This window comes from Esox lucius, chromosome 14 (genome assembly GCF_011004845.1).
Source record: "Esox lucius isolate fEsoLuc1 chromosome 14, fEsoLuc1.pri, whole genome shotgun sequence".
Taxonomy (NCBI): Eukaryota; Metazoa; Chordata; class Actinopteri; order Esociformes; family Esocidae; genus Esox; species Esox lucius.
In genome coordinates, this window is record NC_047582.1 from 20,772,451 (window position 1) to 20,788,452 (window position 16,002).

Sequence of the window (16,002 nt, forward strand, 5' to 3'; positions counted from 1 at the left end):
ACAGCTCTTTCACTTAATTTACATGCACATGTTTTATATAGATTCCTATTCAGAAGATGATTCCTATCAGATGTACCTTTAAAACAGTTGTACATCAGACATTGACTTTCCTTCTTCAGAAATGAATTTAGCCATCAAGATAGGTTGCTTACTCATTGTCACTACATGTAGATTCTTGCATCTCCCTGGTTTCATGACGAGCAAGGCGCATGCGGAGTTTGTATTTACTAGCCTAGACCGTTGTAGAAAGCTGTGCCTCCCTGTGAAACGGTCAACCAAGGCAAGAAGGCCTTGTAATATTGGTAGCAAGCTAGCTCTTTGTCAAATTCTGAACTGTGTTGTATTTTATGTTAGAAGCAGTTCAGGTCGTTGTCTTTATAGGCTAATCGGCATAAAATGACTGACCAATCATCACTACTGCTTCGAAAACAACTGGCAGGTAAGTTGGCACGAGGTTCAATATTTAACGTTACCTAGCTAGCTAGGTCAAGTGTGAAGGCTAGCCTACAAGAACATTGGCTAACTAGTGAGCATTTTAATCAAATGCTGGTTGTTTTATTTGTATGAAATTTTAGTAGTTTGCTTTGGCTAGTAGCTAGCAATTGCCCAATGCAAAGTCACAGCTGGTTTATGTTTGTTTTACCAGCTAACGTCCGACGTACGTACTGTAACTACACAGCAGTAGTTGTGTACTGTAGCTAACCTGACAGACCTCTTTGCAAACTAGCTAACTGTGCTACCTATCAAAACAAAACTGGTAGTACCTTTAACTAGAATGTGTGGAAAAGTGTCACGTATGTACTCTGACTTCATATCCACAAGTTTCTGTAATTGGGATAAATAACTAATTGTTCATTTTAACCTATCGGTTACCTTCAGTAACTAGCTAACTAGCCAAATTCCATACTGACGTCAGTGAAACGCTTGACAACACACATGGCAGTAAGTAGTTTAGCACAAGTCCAGGGATGGGTCTTGGGTAACGTCAGCGTGTTTTTTTTTTTTTTTACCCTTTTAGAGCTCAACAAGAACCCCGTGGAGGGATTTTCAGCAGGCCTCATAGACGATGATGACATACATCAGTGGGAGGTCGTCGTTATTGGCCCTCAAGATACATTATTGTGAGTATACGTTATTGTGAGACTTGCTATTTTCATAGCACATGTCAACTAAATGAAAATGGCAGTATTGGATCTACACTCGGTATCTGGAGATGCTAAAAGTTGACTACTCGAGAATCGGTAATGACACTGAAAAAGTGGTATCTGTGCATCCCTAGCTTTAACTGTAGGTACGTCCATATAGAACCAAGATGTAGCATACAGAACAGCCTGAGTTCTTGGGGACATGGATTCAACAAGGTGACAAACATTAAACGGGGATGTTGGTCCAATCTAATGTACATCCATAGCATCACTCAGTTGCTTCACATAACTTGGCAGTACATTGACTATGTTTGATTCAATAATTAAACATTTTAGCTTTTAAACCATTTTTCTTGGTCCTGCGTAGTTGTGAAACAAGTCAAAGCACCTGTGAATACAACTTTCCCCCCTGCAGTTTCATTTTATTTTTGCTAAAATGTAGAATTATTCAAACAAATGCAAGGGTGTACATATTTTGGTCTAAACTTCATAGCGCTTTCAAAGTCAAATGCAATAGCAGCCATAAGACCATACTGCGTATGTCATACCTCCAAATCTCTGGACATTTTTGTATTTAAAAAATCTTTGGATTTTTGCTGAAGGTTTATATTGGATGTTACATTTCAAGAAACCTTCCTGTGTTCATCAATTATCTTTATGTAATTTTAACTTCTATCTAAGTACATGACTGCAACAGTAGCTACATACCCCTTAAGAAAAGCCATCACCTGTTACAATGTAACAGGTCCTGTTATTACTGCAAAAGCTTGAGTGAAGTCTGCTTGAACTAATGTCTATTTAACTAGCAAAAATGTGTCCTTGGCAGATCTGTATGGTTGACTTCAAACACAGCATACATAAAAATATTTTTATGGGGTTTTAATTGATGATTATTCACCCATTATCAGTGTTGCAATTAAATTAACCTAGTGATCACCTTTGGAGATCTACCAATGGACATCATTAGATTGGTGTGATGTGTTGGGAGGTGTTACTGATTTACAAGCTTCGTTCCAATGCCGTTTTACACATTTTCCAGCAAAGGTTTGCGCAATTTGCTACTACCTCTATCTGATTAATTTTCTCACTTTATCTCTTTGCAGCGAGGGTGGTTTCTTTAAAGCCTACCTGACCTTTCCCCATGACTACCCTCACAGGCCTCCAAAAATGAAGTTCATCACAGAAATATGGCATCCCAATGGTAAGTGGTTTGATTTTTAATAGCCTCTTCAAATCAGCATCTGGATGAGTGTCCACTCTTGTCTCAAATATTTACAATGTGAAGCTTTCCTTGTAGTCAGAAGGTAATAACAAAAATATTTTGAAATGACTTGGCAAAATATCTACACTGATGAGCTGAAACATTATGACCACTCACAGGTGAAGCGAATAATGTTGATTATCTCCTAACAAGTGCCCATGTCAAGGTCTAGGTTGATTGTTTGCTTACTATTCTAATCAGTTTTCGTAGCCAGCTTGTTGGATAGCAGCTTCTATGAACTACTTTAGGAGACCTGAGCAATTTTAAGGTTTATGGGGTGCTCCCGGTCATCTATGGTGAGGACCTACTGACATTGTTCTAAGGAGGGACAAACTACAAACCGGCAACAGGGTGTTGGGCGCCCACGGCTCATTGATGGGCGAGGGCCGCGAAGGCTGTCGGACCGATAGGTTTTTTGTGGTACCTGGTCTGCAACAATGTTTAGGTAGGTGGCACGTGTCAAATTGACATCCACATGAATGCCTGGACCCAGGGTTTCCCAGCAGAACATTGCCCAGAGCATCACTCTCCCTCCACCGGCTTGTCGTCTTCCCACAGTGCATCCCTGGTACCATGTGTTCTCCAGGGAAGTGTCGCACATCCACGTGATGTTAAAGAAAACGTGATTCATTAGTTCAGGCCACCTTCCATTGCTCCGTGGTCCACTGATTCTCACTTACCCATTGTAGGCGCTTTCAGCAGTGGACAGGGGTCAGCATGGGCACCCTGACTGGTCTGTGGCTACGCAACCCCATACACAACAAACTGTGATGCACTGTGTGTTCTGACACCTTTCTATCAGTACCAGCATTAACTTTTTCAGCAATCTGAGCTACAGTAGCTCGTCTGTTGGATCGGACCACACAGGCCAGCCTTCATACCCCATGTGCATCAATTTGCCTTGGCCACCCATGACCCTGTCACCGGTTCACCACTTTTCCTTCCTTGGACCACTTTTGATAGGTCCTGACCACTGCAGACTGGGAACACCCCACAAGGGGCTGCAGTTATGGAGATGCTCTGACAGTCGTCTAGCCATCACAATTTGGCCCTTGTAATAGTCGCTCTGATTTTTACGCTTGCCCATTTTCCCTGCTTCTAACACATCAACTTTGAGGACAGAATGTTCACTTGCTGCCTAATATATCCCACCAACAGACAGGTGCCATGATAAAAAGATTATCAGTGTTATGCACTTCACCTGTCAGTGGTCATAGTGTTATGTATGATTGGTGTATATTCTAGATTGATTACTCATAAAGTGAAACATTTCAAGCCTTTTGTTTCAATCTTGATGATTACTGTTTTTAGCTCATGGAAATCAGAAATTCAGTACCTGAAAATACTAGAATAAAAAATGTATAATACAGAAATAATATACAGGTGAAAAGAGAAGGGGAAAGAGAAATGGTGAGGTAAAGACGCTGACTTGCAGTTAGCTGCGTCATTGTGAGTTCAGTGTTCCATTCGGGAATAGCCCTGGGGTGCCGCTGTGGAAAGTCTGTCTGTGGTATGGTGAGGGGGTGTGCCTACTGGAGAACGTGTAGCAAATCCCTCCCTCACTTTTATGTGGGTCCCTTAATAAACAGCTAGCTAAAGATCAGTGTTACAGTCAGCTGGTCCTCTGTCCTCTTTCTTAGTTGCAAAGAATGGTGACGTATGTATCTCCATCCTGCATGAGCCTGGTGAGGATAAATTTGGCTACGAGAAGCCCGAGGAGCGCTGGCTGCCCATCCACACAGTAGAGACCATCATGATCAGTGTCATCTCCATGCTAGCTGACCCGAATGGTGATTCACCCGCCAATGTGGACGCAGCAGTGAGTCATAAACATACATCCTTGCAGAGGGGAAATATGCACTCCATTCAATGAGAAAAAGTAGACAAGCTAGACATGAAATATCAGTGCCCTTTTCAGATTATGGTTTTTGAGTTCTTATTGTAAATGTATCTTGATTGTAGTGATTGTAAAGCAGAGATGTGATGTGTAGCTGTGTTATGCCATGCAGAAAGAATGGAGAGAGGATCCTTGTGGAGAGTTCAAGAGGAAGGTGGCTCGCTGTGTACGAAAGAGTCAGGAGATGGCTTTTGACTAGGCCCCCTCCTTACCTTTTCATCACACACCCAGTGAGTAACTTTCTGGATCTACAAACCACTCACAAAATCTTGTATTGAAGTTGCAGAAATATTCAACCCATTTAGTGCCTTGGTTGGTTACACTGCATTATCTTCCATTGTTTTTCTGTCCTGGTCTGTCTTGATGAAGCTAAGATTTTGTCTGTTATTTCTGCACGCTAACTATTCTCTGTGTGTTTTAGATACAATTTGAACATTGGCGGATACATCATGTCACTCTTCAATAAAGACTTTTGCACCAGTGTTTTGCTCTTAGGGAGATTTGGAATAAAAAGCCAGCCCTTTCATTTAGTTGTATAAAGAGGGTCATCTTGTTTCTTCCAAATGAATGTGGAGAAAAATCCCCTCATGGTTATTGCCCAGTTTTCAACCTTTATTTATTTAGATTATGACAATTCAAGATGCATGTCTTTTTCTTTTTTTTTTTGACAAACCTACCCCACCACCACCTGCCACTGAGCCATCTACTTCAGACTTGTCTCTTATGCAATTTTGGAGTTAAGAGCATTTGTGTTCATTAAGAGGTTGATAGTGACAAACAATGGCTTCTCTTGCCCCTGTTCCTTACCTCTTGAAGCCCATCCCCTCAAGTGTTCTGCAAAGTCATTGCTCTCACAGTCAATACACTCTGCCTTAAGTTGTTTCCCTGTAAGGAAAGGAAACTGTCCAGTGATGTCAACGTCTGTGTCAGGATGTCTCCTCAGTTTTTGATCAAGAACTTTTTGGGGGATAAACCAAAAATCTAGGAATATTAGCATGAGGGACAGAGAATATTTTTTGTAATAAAGATCACAGCTATAACATTTTATTCTATGTAAATATTACGTACTGTGTCAGATATGAAATGATTTGTGTGGATTTTCTTTGGTGAAGTGTGTACTTAGTTCTCCTTGCTTTTATAGTCTATTTCCTTCCTAGGATGGCTTCTCTTCAGGGGCGCTTTGTTGTTTTGTCCTTTTGTCTATTCTTAAATCTTTGCTCTGGTCAATGTGTACAGAAAGTAGTAATCCATCCCATTTCAGATTTGGATCTGCCTTTTTTCCCCCCTTGTCTAGTATCTGTTATGGTGTGATGAATGAAGTAATGTCCGTTTTGGTTGAATGGCCAAGCAAGCATTGCCATTTTCTTCTGTACAAGTGACTAGGCATTTGCAGTAGCACAATTTCTCTATCCTAAGACGAGGTGCTTTTGTGTTACACAATAATTGTTATTCATCCAGGGCAAAGTGTTAATAGATTCCTTAGAACAAGCAATAAAAAGTGTAGCTCAGTAGTTAATTTAACTTATACCAATACTTTTACCCATTTAAATGTGAAGGCTGGCACGAGTTGTAATATTGCAGTTTTTACACCCATAATAAATGTCTATAAATGCCCAACAAAGTTTTCAAAACAGTGAAATATTCATGTTGATTGACAATGTAAGATTGTGTAAGAAAGACTATTAGACATTTTGTTGTTTTAATACATTATGCACCAGCTTACATGATCATTGAAACCACCCTACAATAGCATGTCAATGTACTCTTATTCAGTATAAAATCCTCTTAGCCACAAGAAAGTGGAGGCACAAAAAATAATAATACATCTGCCTTGCAGTACTTTAGAATAATCTCCGGTAGTCCTAAACTGTTCACTGTCCAGGAGCTGACAGGCTTTTGTTCATGAACTGTTTCTTGACAAAGCACACCCACCACTGCAAGAGAGGTCACAGCCAGGGTAAGGCCACAAAAAGAGTTCTATCAAGTAATATTTCATTTTAACCTGTTTTGTGACTTCGGTGCAATTTAAATTTAGTGTTACAGGTGGGGAAGTCTCACCTTGCTGGGTTTATCAGTTTGGGGGTCAAATACACGGTCACACAGCCTCAGCCCTGTCTCTTGACGGATCTGCTGCAGGTATGATCGCATGGTCTCTGATCAGGGAAAACCAAACAAAAAGATTATTTGATGACAGATTTAAATAAGTTTCCTGTACTGCTGACATTCCCACACCCTCTGCAAATTTTCCTTACCCTCCTCCTGCTTGTTGCTAGGCTTTGCATACATGGCATTGAGGGGAAATCCAGGTTCTCCAGGAATGGGAAAGTTAGTGATGCCAAGAGTGTACATCTCCTTCTCTCCCTGTCCCCTGGAGCTGCACTGCAAATACATCAGATGAAATTAGGAGGGCAGTTCACCATACAAAACATCTTAGCATGATTCTGAGGACCCAAAATTATAGAACTATTGTTACATGGATTCATTTGTATTATAAAATCATGTTAGCATTCAAAAACCAACCTTCTGTAACTTCTTCAGGCATTCGGAAATGTACAGGGTGACATAGATCAGGGTCCTGTCTGCCTCATTCTGGGGTGGAGAAAAAACCAACACACCAAACATATTACAGACTTAAGTCACTAGTAATAAGAATACTGTATTTGTTGTCTAATGACAAAATGCTACAGTGGATATACACTGAATAAATATTTTAAATCTGTACAATTGTATTGTTTCATAAGCCAAAATAAAAGATCCTAGACATTTTCTGTATGCAATATAATGTATCACATTTTGTGCAAATTTGTTTAAAATCCCTGATAGTATTTCTCTTGACAAGACAATTTATCAATCTGTCAGGTGTAGCAAAAGAAGAGCAGCATTAGATGTACCTTTTGCTGGGGCCAATAAAAAACAGCTATGAAGGCAGATTATTCTTAGAACAATGCCACAGATGTCTCATGCTGACTGCAGTAATGTCTTGAGCTCTTGCCAGATAATTGAATGTTTCTAATTTCTTATCCATAAGCCACATCCAATACATTTTGCAGTAAGTCAACTGGCCAAAAAAGCAGACTTTGTGTAACCTCACTAACCCAGGACCCTCATCTGGCTTAACACCAGCCACCAACCAGGTGATTAAAGCTCATCTGCAAGACCTGACTGCATTTCAGCACCGCAACATCACTTTAGATGGTTACTGGAGAAGTGTGCTCTTCACACATGACTTACAGTTTCACATTCATAGGGCACTGTGTGGGAAAGTGGTTTGCACCCACCAGGTGTCCTAGGTATGAATAAGTCCCCAATTAGAGGGTTGCAGTGAAAAAATTTAATGGACCTGGTTTCGAGGTCCAGAGTTAAGTTTGAGGGCCCTAAATTATGCAGTGCTATATAGAAATATATCAATCCGGAAATGACAAAGGGATTCTGCATGCCCTGTCTGCAAACCCCCTTTGTTAAGGAAAGTCAAAATTAGTTTAGGAGTAAGAACTCACTAAGCTGGATGTGCGACCTCTTGTTTTTACCATTTCTTTTTTAATGCTAGAATGTTTATTTGTGCTTTGACATTAGGAGTTTATTACATTTATATATTTTTAAAAAATCTGAACCCAAGGAAATTAATACATAATAATCCCTGTATCACTGCATCAGTGTTCAATTCATCACCTGTTTTAGTGCCTAAGTTTGAGTTTATACCAGTAACCCTAATGTAGTTGGACGCTTTTTAATTCTGCACATGATGAGCGGTAAGAGGTAGCCTAAATATGATTTATTTAATAGAAAAATTTAATGACAGAAAATTTGACTAAGTCATTTTATTCTGTCATCTTAGTCATAGCTTTTCTTCAATGAAATAATGCATATTTAAGCTCTCTCTTACTTCCATCATGTGCAGAATCAGTCAGCCATTCCAACTACAGTAGCAGACCTGTGGTCCAGAGTTATAGCAGACTGATAAAAACAAAAATGACAAAAATAAACAGCTGCCAAAATGTATTCATCTACAGGGGTTTTGGAGAGCAGGTCATAGTCTCTAACTCAGCTGAAAAAAGATTGTATTGCTAAGGGCAATATTCAAAGGCAGGTTGGTGCACGTGGGATATCAGGGCCGAACCACCATATAAAAAAGCCTTAGGGGAGGTACTGTAAAAACATACACATCCTGAAGACTCAGTCTTTTTTACTGAAACATTCATTCCTAATATAGCCTATGACCATTTCCATTTATTACAGCCAACATTTTGCTCAAAGACATGAAGATACAAAGTTTGCCTTACCTTGATTTCATAATTCTTAAAGAAGACATTGGCTTTGAAATAGTATATGGCCTCATCAATGATGTCTGTATCTTTGGCTGAAATTACAAAGAAGAATGTTAAATATACTGAAAGTTAGAGAGCTTGGGCAAGTTCTTCAATGTAAAATAATGGAACTGAAGCTTGCCACCTCACACCACACCCAAGTAGGTCAGAGAGTAGGACCTCTGGCTCTCTCATTCAAATGGTTTAGAGGAGACGAGGAGAGTGGAACAAAGGCAATGCAATAGCCCGTCCTGGCAAGGCACAGGCCCTGCTAGACTAAATACCTGCTAGATTACACAATCAGCCTGGTCTAATCTGCTTCATTCACAAAGTTAAAAAAAATATAGTTATATGCAGGAAATGGTTCCTGAGATCCTTACAGCTTACACCACTATGATGAAGTGCAGGTTTAAATCTGGATATGTGGGTTTCTGATTGTAGATTGTTCATTTTACTGGCAATTGTAACCACTGAAGCCCTATCACGTGAAAATTATTGCTGTTGATCCTTCATTAAGATCTATAATTTGCCAGCAAGCTATGCTATGGACATTTTCACTAAAAATAATGTAATAGCAGGATCTTCTTAAGAGACATTTCTTAGTAACATACATAAAACATTTTTTATTGCAAACAGAGTTTACAGTTTATTTTCCATATAATCTAGGTAGTTGCAGCTTCTATTAAGTACTTTATTTTGGTTGGCACATTTTACTAGCTGACATTTGAAAGAAAATGTGGGCACTTAATGTCAACAGTGCATCAACTTCAGTTTGAACCCCAGCATCCCATTTTTGTAAATTATTATAATATTTTTTGTACTTTGTTGGCAGAAACCTAAGAGAATGTATGTTTCCTGTCAGATGGCTTTGTAAGCGGTTGTATATTCACTGCCAATTTGGTAATTGGCCTAATTGTTCCAAGAGACATTTGTGGTGTTTCGTAGTCATATTTAGGGGCTTTTTTGTCCATATGCCAATCCATTTTAAATTACTTCCAGCCACATAGCCATTTCTGCCTACGCCACTGGTGATCAGTCTGCAGTTGAGAGAAGGCCTAACTCTCATGACACCTAATAAGGAAGAAACATGCAACCATATAGAGGAAACGAAATACATCGGTTGAACCTTAAAAGGAACACTCGTTGTTAAACTATTTTTCCAATTAATTAAAAAAGAAAGTTTGCAAACTGAATTAACATACTCTCTTTCGCTGCAGGACCCTTGAACTGGGTTTTTAATGGTAGCATTGCCATGTTTCCCACCATCTTGGTGTCACCATCCATCAACCCAGAGTGGTATGCCTGTAAAGGAAAAAGGTGATGCATTTAGTAATGATGCCCCTTTCACGAGATTATTTCAGTCATGAGTAGATGCCAGCCCCTGGTCCACTTGCTAACAGTGAAATATTTAGGTTGATTAGTGTACACTCACTGTTAGCTAACAGCTGAACCAACAAACACTAGTAAACAAGTCAATTTCCTGGTTACCATATAATAGGCATGTAAACAGTAATGTTTTCCAGGCATTTTTACAAGTTCGTAAGCAAGTTATTATGGGATTGTCTGAATCCTACGCTCGAATGGCTAGCTAGTAAATACAACGCTCCTCGGACGGTAGATACCGATTGAAACATATTTTGTACAATTGCCATAGAAATTATTACATTTTAATGTACACACTAAATCAAAGTTGTTCCTATATGAGATGGTCGTTACATTTTTATTACTTACCGGCATTTTGAGAGATAAATATCTATCTTTCTGCACAGCAAAAAATGTCGGCGCTAGTCTGGAAGATGTTGCTTCCGCGTCAGCATGTCCGGTGCCACCCAAAATATTTTACAGGAAGTAGAGTAGACATGCTGTGTATTAAAGGCGAAGTTCATCCATTTATACATGATGCATTTATTTCACACATACTGTACGTTTTCAGTTAACTAATTAACGTTTTTTTTCTTAATTCAGTTTCACATTGCTATTTTGTGCAAGTAACTAAAATAAAAACAATGTCAGTCATGAGATGTTTGTAAAACATATGATGTTAAATTGATGTAAGACAACTTCATATTATTATGTTTGCTTTGGTCTTCAAACAAAATCAAATTAATTTATAAAGACCTTTTTACATCAGCACTTGTGACAAAGTGCTTTTACAAAACACCTAGCCTGCCAAGGAGCAAGCAACAGTGAAACTCCCAAACAGGGCCAAAACTTTACGAAGATACCTGGAGATGAATCAGGCTTGGAAGGTTGACCAATTCTCTTCTGGCTCTGCAAGTTGTAATAATTACTAAATGCATGTGGGCTGTGTCCAGACTCTATAGGCCGGTTTCATAGACACAGATTAAGCCTAGTCTATGACTAAAGCAACAAGCTCAATGGAGTTTTCTACTGAACTTGGAGAGGGACAATCTGGGGGGGAATCGTCAGGTATCGTTGTGATCTTTGACTTTAATTTGCAACACAACCAGGAGGACTTTGGACAGGGACAGCAATGAGTCTTTTGAGCCTGGTACTTTGGGGGTATGGGCCAAGACCTCATGTCCACCTAAGTTTAAACAGAGCAGGAGACAAGGCAAAAATAAAGGCAGAAACTCCACACTGCATTCTCATCTCCAACACACATCTTGCCAGGTAGTTCTGCTTGTTATAACATTACTCACTACCAGGAATATTTTTTAGCAAATACAAGGTGCATGCATTTCACGGCCTACAACCACAGTTGAGGTCACAGATGCCCGACCAAGCCCAAGAAGTTGCTAGTAAGCAACAAGTCAGCCCTGTCTGAGATCCACCTGTCAATCCGACAGTCGCAATACAATTTGGACTGCCCCCAGCTGGATCTCCAGGCACTGTCAGTATACCAAGTCCACAATCGAACAATACAATGACACACATATACTGCAAAGCACTAACTAATACCAGGGATCACACCCACAATGTAATTTCAACTGGTTGACACATGGTTTTACAAAACATTTTATTGGAAAAATATAATCCAGATATTCATATACAGCTGCTCAATAATTGAGCAATTTACAGGAAGTTCTGTCAACATCCTGACTTACAGGCAAGGGTTTAGGATCGTCACCAGCTTCTTTAGCCAAAAGTCATAAACCCTCAAATTTCTAAAGCTCTTCTTGAAATGTTTAAAAGGTAACCCCAACCTTGATTTTTCTTACCTAAAATAGGACAGTTCACTCAAATTACAAAAAGGACAGAACATGAGTGCACAGAAATATATTACTTAAATTATTGAAATGTGATATTCTCTGAACTCACTGCTACAGTTCCACCTTCTGTAATGGAAGACACCGACAGAGATTTTAACTACCCTTGGATCTGTGGTGCAGACTTTAACTTGATTCATGGAAAGATGTTTGGGTGCTGTCTCCCGTTGCAAAAAAAAACCCCAGAGAGAACTTTCACATGAAATTGGATTTTGCATGTGTATAGAACTTTGCACATTGTGTAATTTGCTGTCATCTACTTCTGCACGTGTCTGAAGTAGCATTGAAAAATATGGTTTCTGTAAAGATATTGTGAAATAACACAAGAATGCAGGCTAAAACGGATGAGGAACATTCTTAGTACAAACCTGGACACTGATCTCTTTCCACAAATTGAGAATCAAGGCCATATCTGGTACATTTTAGGATGCAAAACATGCTAACATTGGCACCAGGATAAAATGGGATTTGTCATGTTAGTATTTGGAAAAAGAGACAAGGAAATAACACCAAAGATTGGATTAATGTAATATTCTGCATACAGATAATGTGACAATTTGTAATTTGAATGAACTATTCCTTTAAATTAAGACTAAAGAGCAAAGGTTATACAACAAATTTTGAATTTATGATTATAGAATCTATTCCACCCCTCCGGAATGAGGGCATGAATGAGTAAAATTGAGAAGCCAAAATCTGGATGACAATGCACTACACACTTAATCACAAAATTGTAAACAGAAAAGAAAACATAAGTAGTCTAGGAATAAATAATAACGCTTGGTTCTTGAAGTCTGCACTGAATGTTTACCCTCTGACCATAAAATGTTTAAAAGTTTGAGAATTAGCTTCTTCTTAGTGCTTTCATGAGGGCCTACATAATGTGTCAGTTCTCTACTTTGTCCCTGAAGAAATCATCATAATTTGTGTTGTCCGGCTCCTCATCTGGCTCCTAAGGGGGAGGGGGAAAAGGGAGTTAGGGGACTTACTACTGCTACTTCAGATATATGCAATAACTCTAAGTCACTCTGGACAAGATCATTTGCTAAATGACAGGTTAAAAATCTCATTTTTCTTTTAATGCAGATCTACACTGATCTCCAAAACAACTTCTCCAGAATACATAACACAGAAATCCAACACAGTGACAGAGACCCTTAAACCCTAAGGATTACAGAGTTCGGGTTCTATTTTTGACTGGCATAAAGGCAGTGGAATGGTCAGGTGCACACTTCGTTGCAAATCAACATATTTAAGTAATTCCTCTATTGCAAAGCTATACCAGGACTGTTCATTTACCAGTCTTAAAGTAACTCTACAGGAGGGTTAGCATTAACTAAGGTGTTTCCTTAAAGACATGTATCAAAGTGCCAAATCCAGACAGCACTGGAAAGCTTATTTCAGACCAACCAACAGTTGATCTTCACTGAGTCAATAAAAACAAAAAACTTTTAATTAAATAATGAATAATTAATTCAATTACAGTCTAACTGCATTTAGCGATGACTCTTTAGTTATGTCACAGTCAGTTGTATTAACTGTCATTTCAGCACACGGCCAGTTGTAGACAGCATTGCTAATGGGTAAACAGTTCTGATGGAACACACATTATTCCATCAGAACTGTCCACCCAACACTGACTGACTCCACCACCAAGTAAAAACAGAAAATGGATGGTAGTGTTTTCATTTCATTATTTTCCCACACCTCTTCTATGTTATGCCCGTCCCCAAAATATGCAAACAAGTTGAAATGTCCTTAATTTCAATGAACATCAACTACGAGATGTCAATGTTTAAGAGGGTCCACATTTTTTACTAGCACTCTATGTTGAGAAATATTTACAGCGCATCAAATGGGAATAACCATGGTATTGAATAACATGTAGCGCTACAACTAGCCATTCAATTTATCATTGTTAAGTTTGTTAAAATATATTTTACCTTTGGTTCCTTGAACTCCAAGTCTTCTCCGTATTGTATGGAGAAGTCAATGTGCTGAAGCACTATGTTGATGCCTTCTTCGTCTGTGCGGTCAAAAGGCAGGAACCTCACCATGCTGTAATCATCAATCTACAAAAAAACAACATGGGGTCAAGCCTTATTTACAGACACCAGTGCTATACACGGTTATTTACAGCACAAACTTACCAAACCACAGATGGCTTTGGTCAGCTTCTTGAACTTCTTGCTTCTAATGGAGACAGAATTGTCCTCCATCATTGAGTACATGTCTGGGTCCAGGTATCTGCATGGCGAGAGCAAAATCTGTCGGTGCCGGCTAATACAGGTCCGCTAAGCGTGTTAAGAATCTATTCAAAACCAGACACACACAAACAAAACCAACTGGATGAAGACCACAGAGACATACAAACATAAAAGAAGAGTTCTATTGTTCTGACACCTACTTCTCAATTTCTTTCTTGGCCTTGGGACTCAACAGGTCCATTTTGGTCATGATGTTGACCGTTGGAATCTCCAAAGCCACCATGGCACTCAATGCAGCCATTATACCAGAGATAAACTGGGAAGGAGACATATTTTGGGTGCAATAAAGTTAAGTGTTAAAGCAGTGTGCTTGGTATAACAAGGTGTTTATCAGTGACCATATTACCTTGAAGGTCTCCACCATGAACTGTGAGTCCACCAAGAAGACACCACAAACACGGAACTCCCACTGCTGGAGCTGTTCAACCAGTTGTCTCATCACAGGGAGGTGTGTGTACAGCTCGATTTGACCTGCAGAAATTTTCATCAACTGCATTCTCACAGACCCTCCCTCAGCACAAACCGTTTGATCACCGTCACAGTCACCACCATCATCAACAGAACCAGAATAATTGATCTGTATTTACCACATTACACAATCATGATTGAATGTCCATGATTACTATTATCAAAGTAATTTCCTTTTCTCCCCCTCTATAAAAAAAAACTACTTACCAGGACAGTCAAACAGTATGTAGTCATCCTCCACGTGGCCCAGGCTTTCCTCCAGCCAGTCAAAATTGTTGGCAAAGTACTCCATGCAGAAGACAAGCCCTCCATTTGGGCCAAACTTCAGCGACTCATCCTCCATCACATCATCCACCATGATCAGCTCCCGGATATCTAAGGTTAGAAAAATAGCCTTAGTCTGTCAGAACCACTCTGTAAGAAAAACACGATCCTTACTGTGTCAGGATTCCACAGAGATGTGGTCTCACCTGCCATGACCGGGTAATTAAAGTGTTCAGCAGCTGGGTCTAGGTTGACCACCTGTACAGAGCGGTTTATGGCTTCTGCATGCTCAATCAGTGTAGAGCAGTAGGTACTCTGAGGAGGTAGATAGCGATATTTAAAAAACAGTTGACTGAAATGCTGTGATGAATTGGGAACGTGAGAAAATGTAACTAAAAACTAAGTACAGTACAGCCACATTGGTGCTGTAACTGTATTTCTGAATGCCATTTCACTGTCAAGTGCCTATTTCAGACCTTATATGTTGTAGCTAGATAAATAAGTTGACCTGAGAAAAATAGCTTGGAACTGCTCGTTAAACTACTTACATTTTCAAACAGACATAGAAAAAAACCTTGCTAGCAAACTTGAAAACTAGCTACCTAAACTAAGGAACAGAAGTCGCATTGTCATCAACCCAGTCGGCATGGATTCTACAAGTAGTACTGTAGTGGTTACTGGTCAGTTAAAAACGGCATAAAACCGTTTCCTTTCTAAAATGTATCTTCCTTAAATCGGGATTTTAAGACGAAATTAAGACAAAATGTATACTGTAACTACGAAATACATAGAATGTGAGTGACAGTTTAATTAAAACAACGACATGAAATAACACTAGCCAACAAAAGCTAACTGGTTAATTAGTTTACCTTTCCACTTCCCGCCGGGCCCATCACCAGTTGAGCGTAACGAGGCATTGTTTCTAATTGAAACTATACAGATAAATATTTAGTCGATTAATTCTTTATTATAATTTTTTTTATTACACCATGTCGGCTAAAGTCAGACAACGCGCTCGCAAATTGCAAACACTATCCCTAAGTACGGGTATCGTGATGTGACGAAAAGCTGTAGTTCGGACGAAGGCGAATAGTCGACGTTCACGCATGCGCATAGAAAAAAGAAACACTAGCTACTTCTGTACTTTCGGATATGAACTTGCCTCC

General features: G+C 39.4%; 3 protein-coding genes across 4 annotated transcripts; 1 reads left to right on the plus strand and 2 right to left on the minus strand.

Annotated features, from left to right (window-relative positions):
• Positions 1–227: 227 nt before the first annotated feature.
• ube2g1b (ubiquitin-conjugating enzyme E2G 1b (UBC7 homolog, yeast)) lies at positions 228–6,118 on the plus strand. Of its 2 annotated transcripts, none has more exons than XM_010877446.4 (6): positions 228–439; positions 1,019–1,121; positions 2,249–2,346; positions 4,047–4,225; positions 4,398–4,533; positions 4,725–6,118. In XM_010877446.4, the coding sequence occupies exons 1-5, from the start codon at positions 397–399 to the stop codon at positions 4,500–4,502; spliced, it is 528 nt and encodes a 175-aa protein (XP_010875748.1). In that variant the 5' UTR covers positions 228–396; the 3' UTR covers positions 4,503–4,533; positions 4,725–6,118.
• On the minus strand, positions 5,985–10,422 carry arpc3 (actin related protein 2/3 complex, subunit 3). The gene is made up of 7 exons (NM_001303746.1): positions 10,339–10,422; positions 9,810–9,909; positions 8,584–8,660; positions 6,824–6,892; positions 6,556–6,682; positions 6,362–6,456; positions 5,985–6,237 (listed from the first exon to the last, which is right to left on the minus strand). The coding sequence occupies exons 1-7, from the start codon at positions 10,342–10,344 to the stop codon at positions 6,175–6,177; spliced, it is 537 nt and encodes a 178-aa protein (NP_001290675.1). The 5' UTR covers positions 10,345–10,422; the 3' UTR covers positions 5,985–6,174.
• A 1,934-nt stretch (positions 10,423–12,356) lies between these two features.
• On the minus strand, positions 12,357–15,881 carry gpn3 (GPN-loop GTPase 3). The gene is made up of 8 exons (NM_001303748.1): positions 15,706–15,881; positions 15,043–15,151; positions 14,780–14,947; positions 14,451–14,575; positions 14,245–14,360; positions 13,988–14,084; positions 13,781–13,909; positions 12,357–12,789 (listed from the first exon to the last, which is right to left on the minus strand). Exons 1-8 carry the CDS (start codon positions 15,751–15,753, stop codon positions 12,724–12,726), a joined length of 858 nt encoding a protein of 285 aa, NP_001290677.1. The 5' UTR covers positions 15,754–15,881; the 3' UTR covers positions 12,357–12,723.
• Between the last annotated feature and the right edge of the window lie 121 nt (positions 15,882–16,002).

What these genes read in the sequence shown, in the direction of transcription:
- gpn3 (NM_001303748.1), bottom strand. Translation starts at nt 15,753, where the DNA reads ATGCCTCGTTACGCTCAACTGGTGATGGGCCCGGCGGGAAGTGGAAAG. An exon ending in TCATGGTGGAGACCTTCAAG is followed by an intron (nt 14,361 to 14,450) that starts GTAATATGGTCA and finishes TCTCCTTCCCAG; the next exon opens with TTTATCTCTGGTATAATGGC. An exon ending in TGGAGTTCAAGGAACCAAAG is followed by an intron (nt 12,790 to 13,780) that starts GTAAAATATATT and finishes CCTCCCCCTTAG; the next exon opens with GAGCCAGATGAGGAGCCGGA.
- ube2g1b (XM_010877446.4), top strand. Translation starts at nt 397, where the DNA reads ATGACTGACCAATCATCACTACTGCTTCGAAAACAACTGGCAG. An exon ending in GGCCCTCAAGATACATTATT is followed by an intron (nt 1,122 to 2,248) that starts GTGAGTATACGT and finishes ATCTCTTTGCAG; the next exon opens with CGAGGGTGGTTTCTTTAAAG. An exon ending in CCGCCAATGTGGACGCAGCA is followed by an intron (nt 4,226 to 4,397) that starts GTGAGTCATAAA and finishes TGTGATGTGTAG; the next exon opens with CTGTGTTATGCCATGCAGAA.
- arpc3 (NM_001303746.1), bottom strand. An exon ending in GCCTGAAGAAGTTACAGAAG is followed by an intron (nt 6,683 to 6,823) that starts GTTGGTTTTTGA and finishes ATGTATTTGCAG; the next exon opens with TGCAGCTCCAGGGGACAGGG. An exon ending in AAACTGATAAACCCAGCAAG is followed by an intron (nt 6,238 to 6,361) that starts GTGAGACTTCCC and finishes CCTCTCTTGCAG; the next exon opens with TGGTGGGTGTGCTTTGTCAA.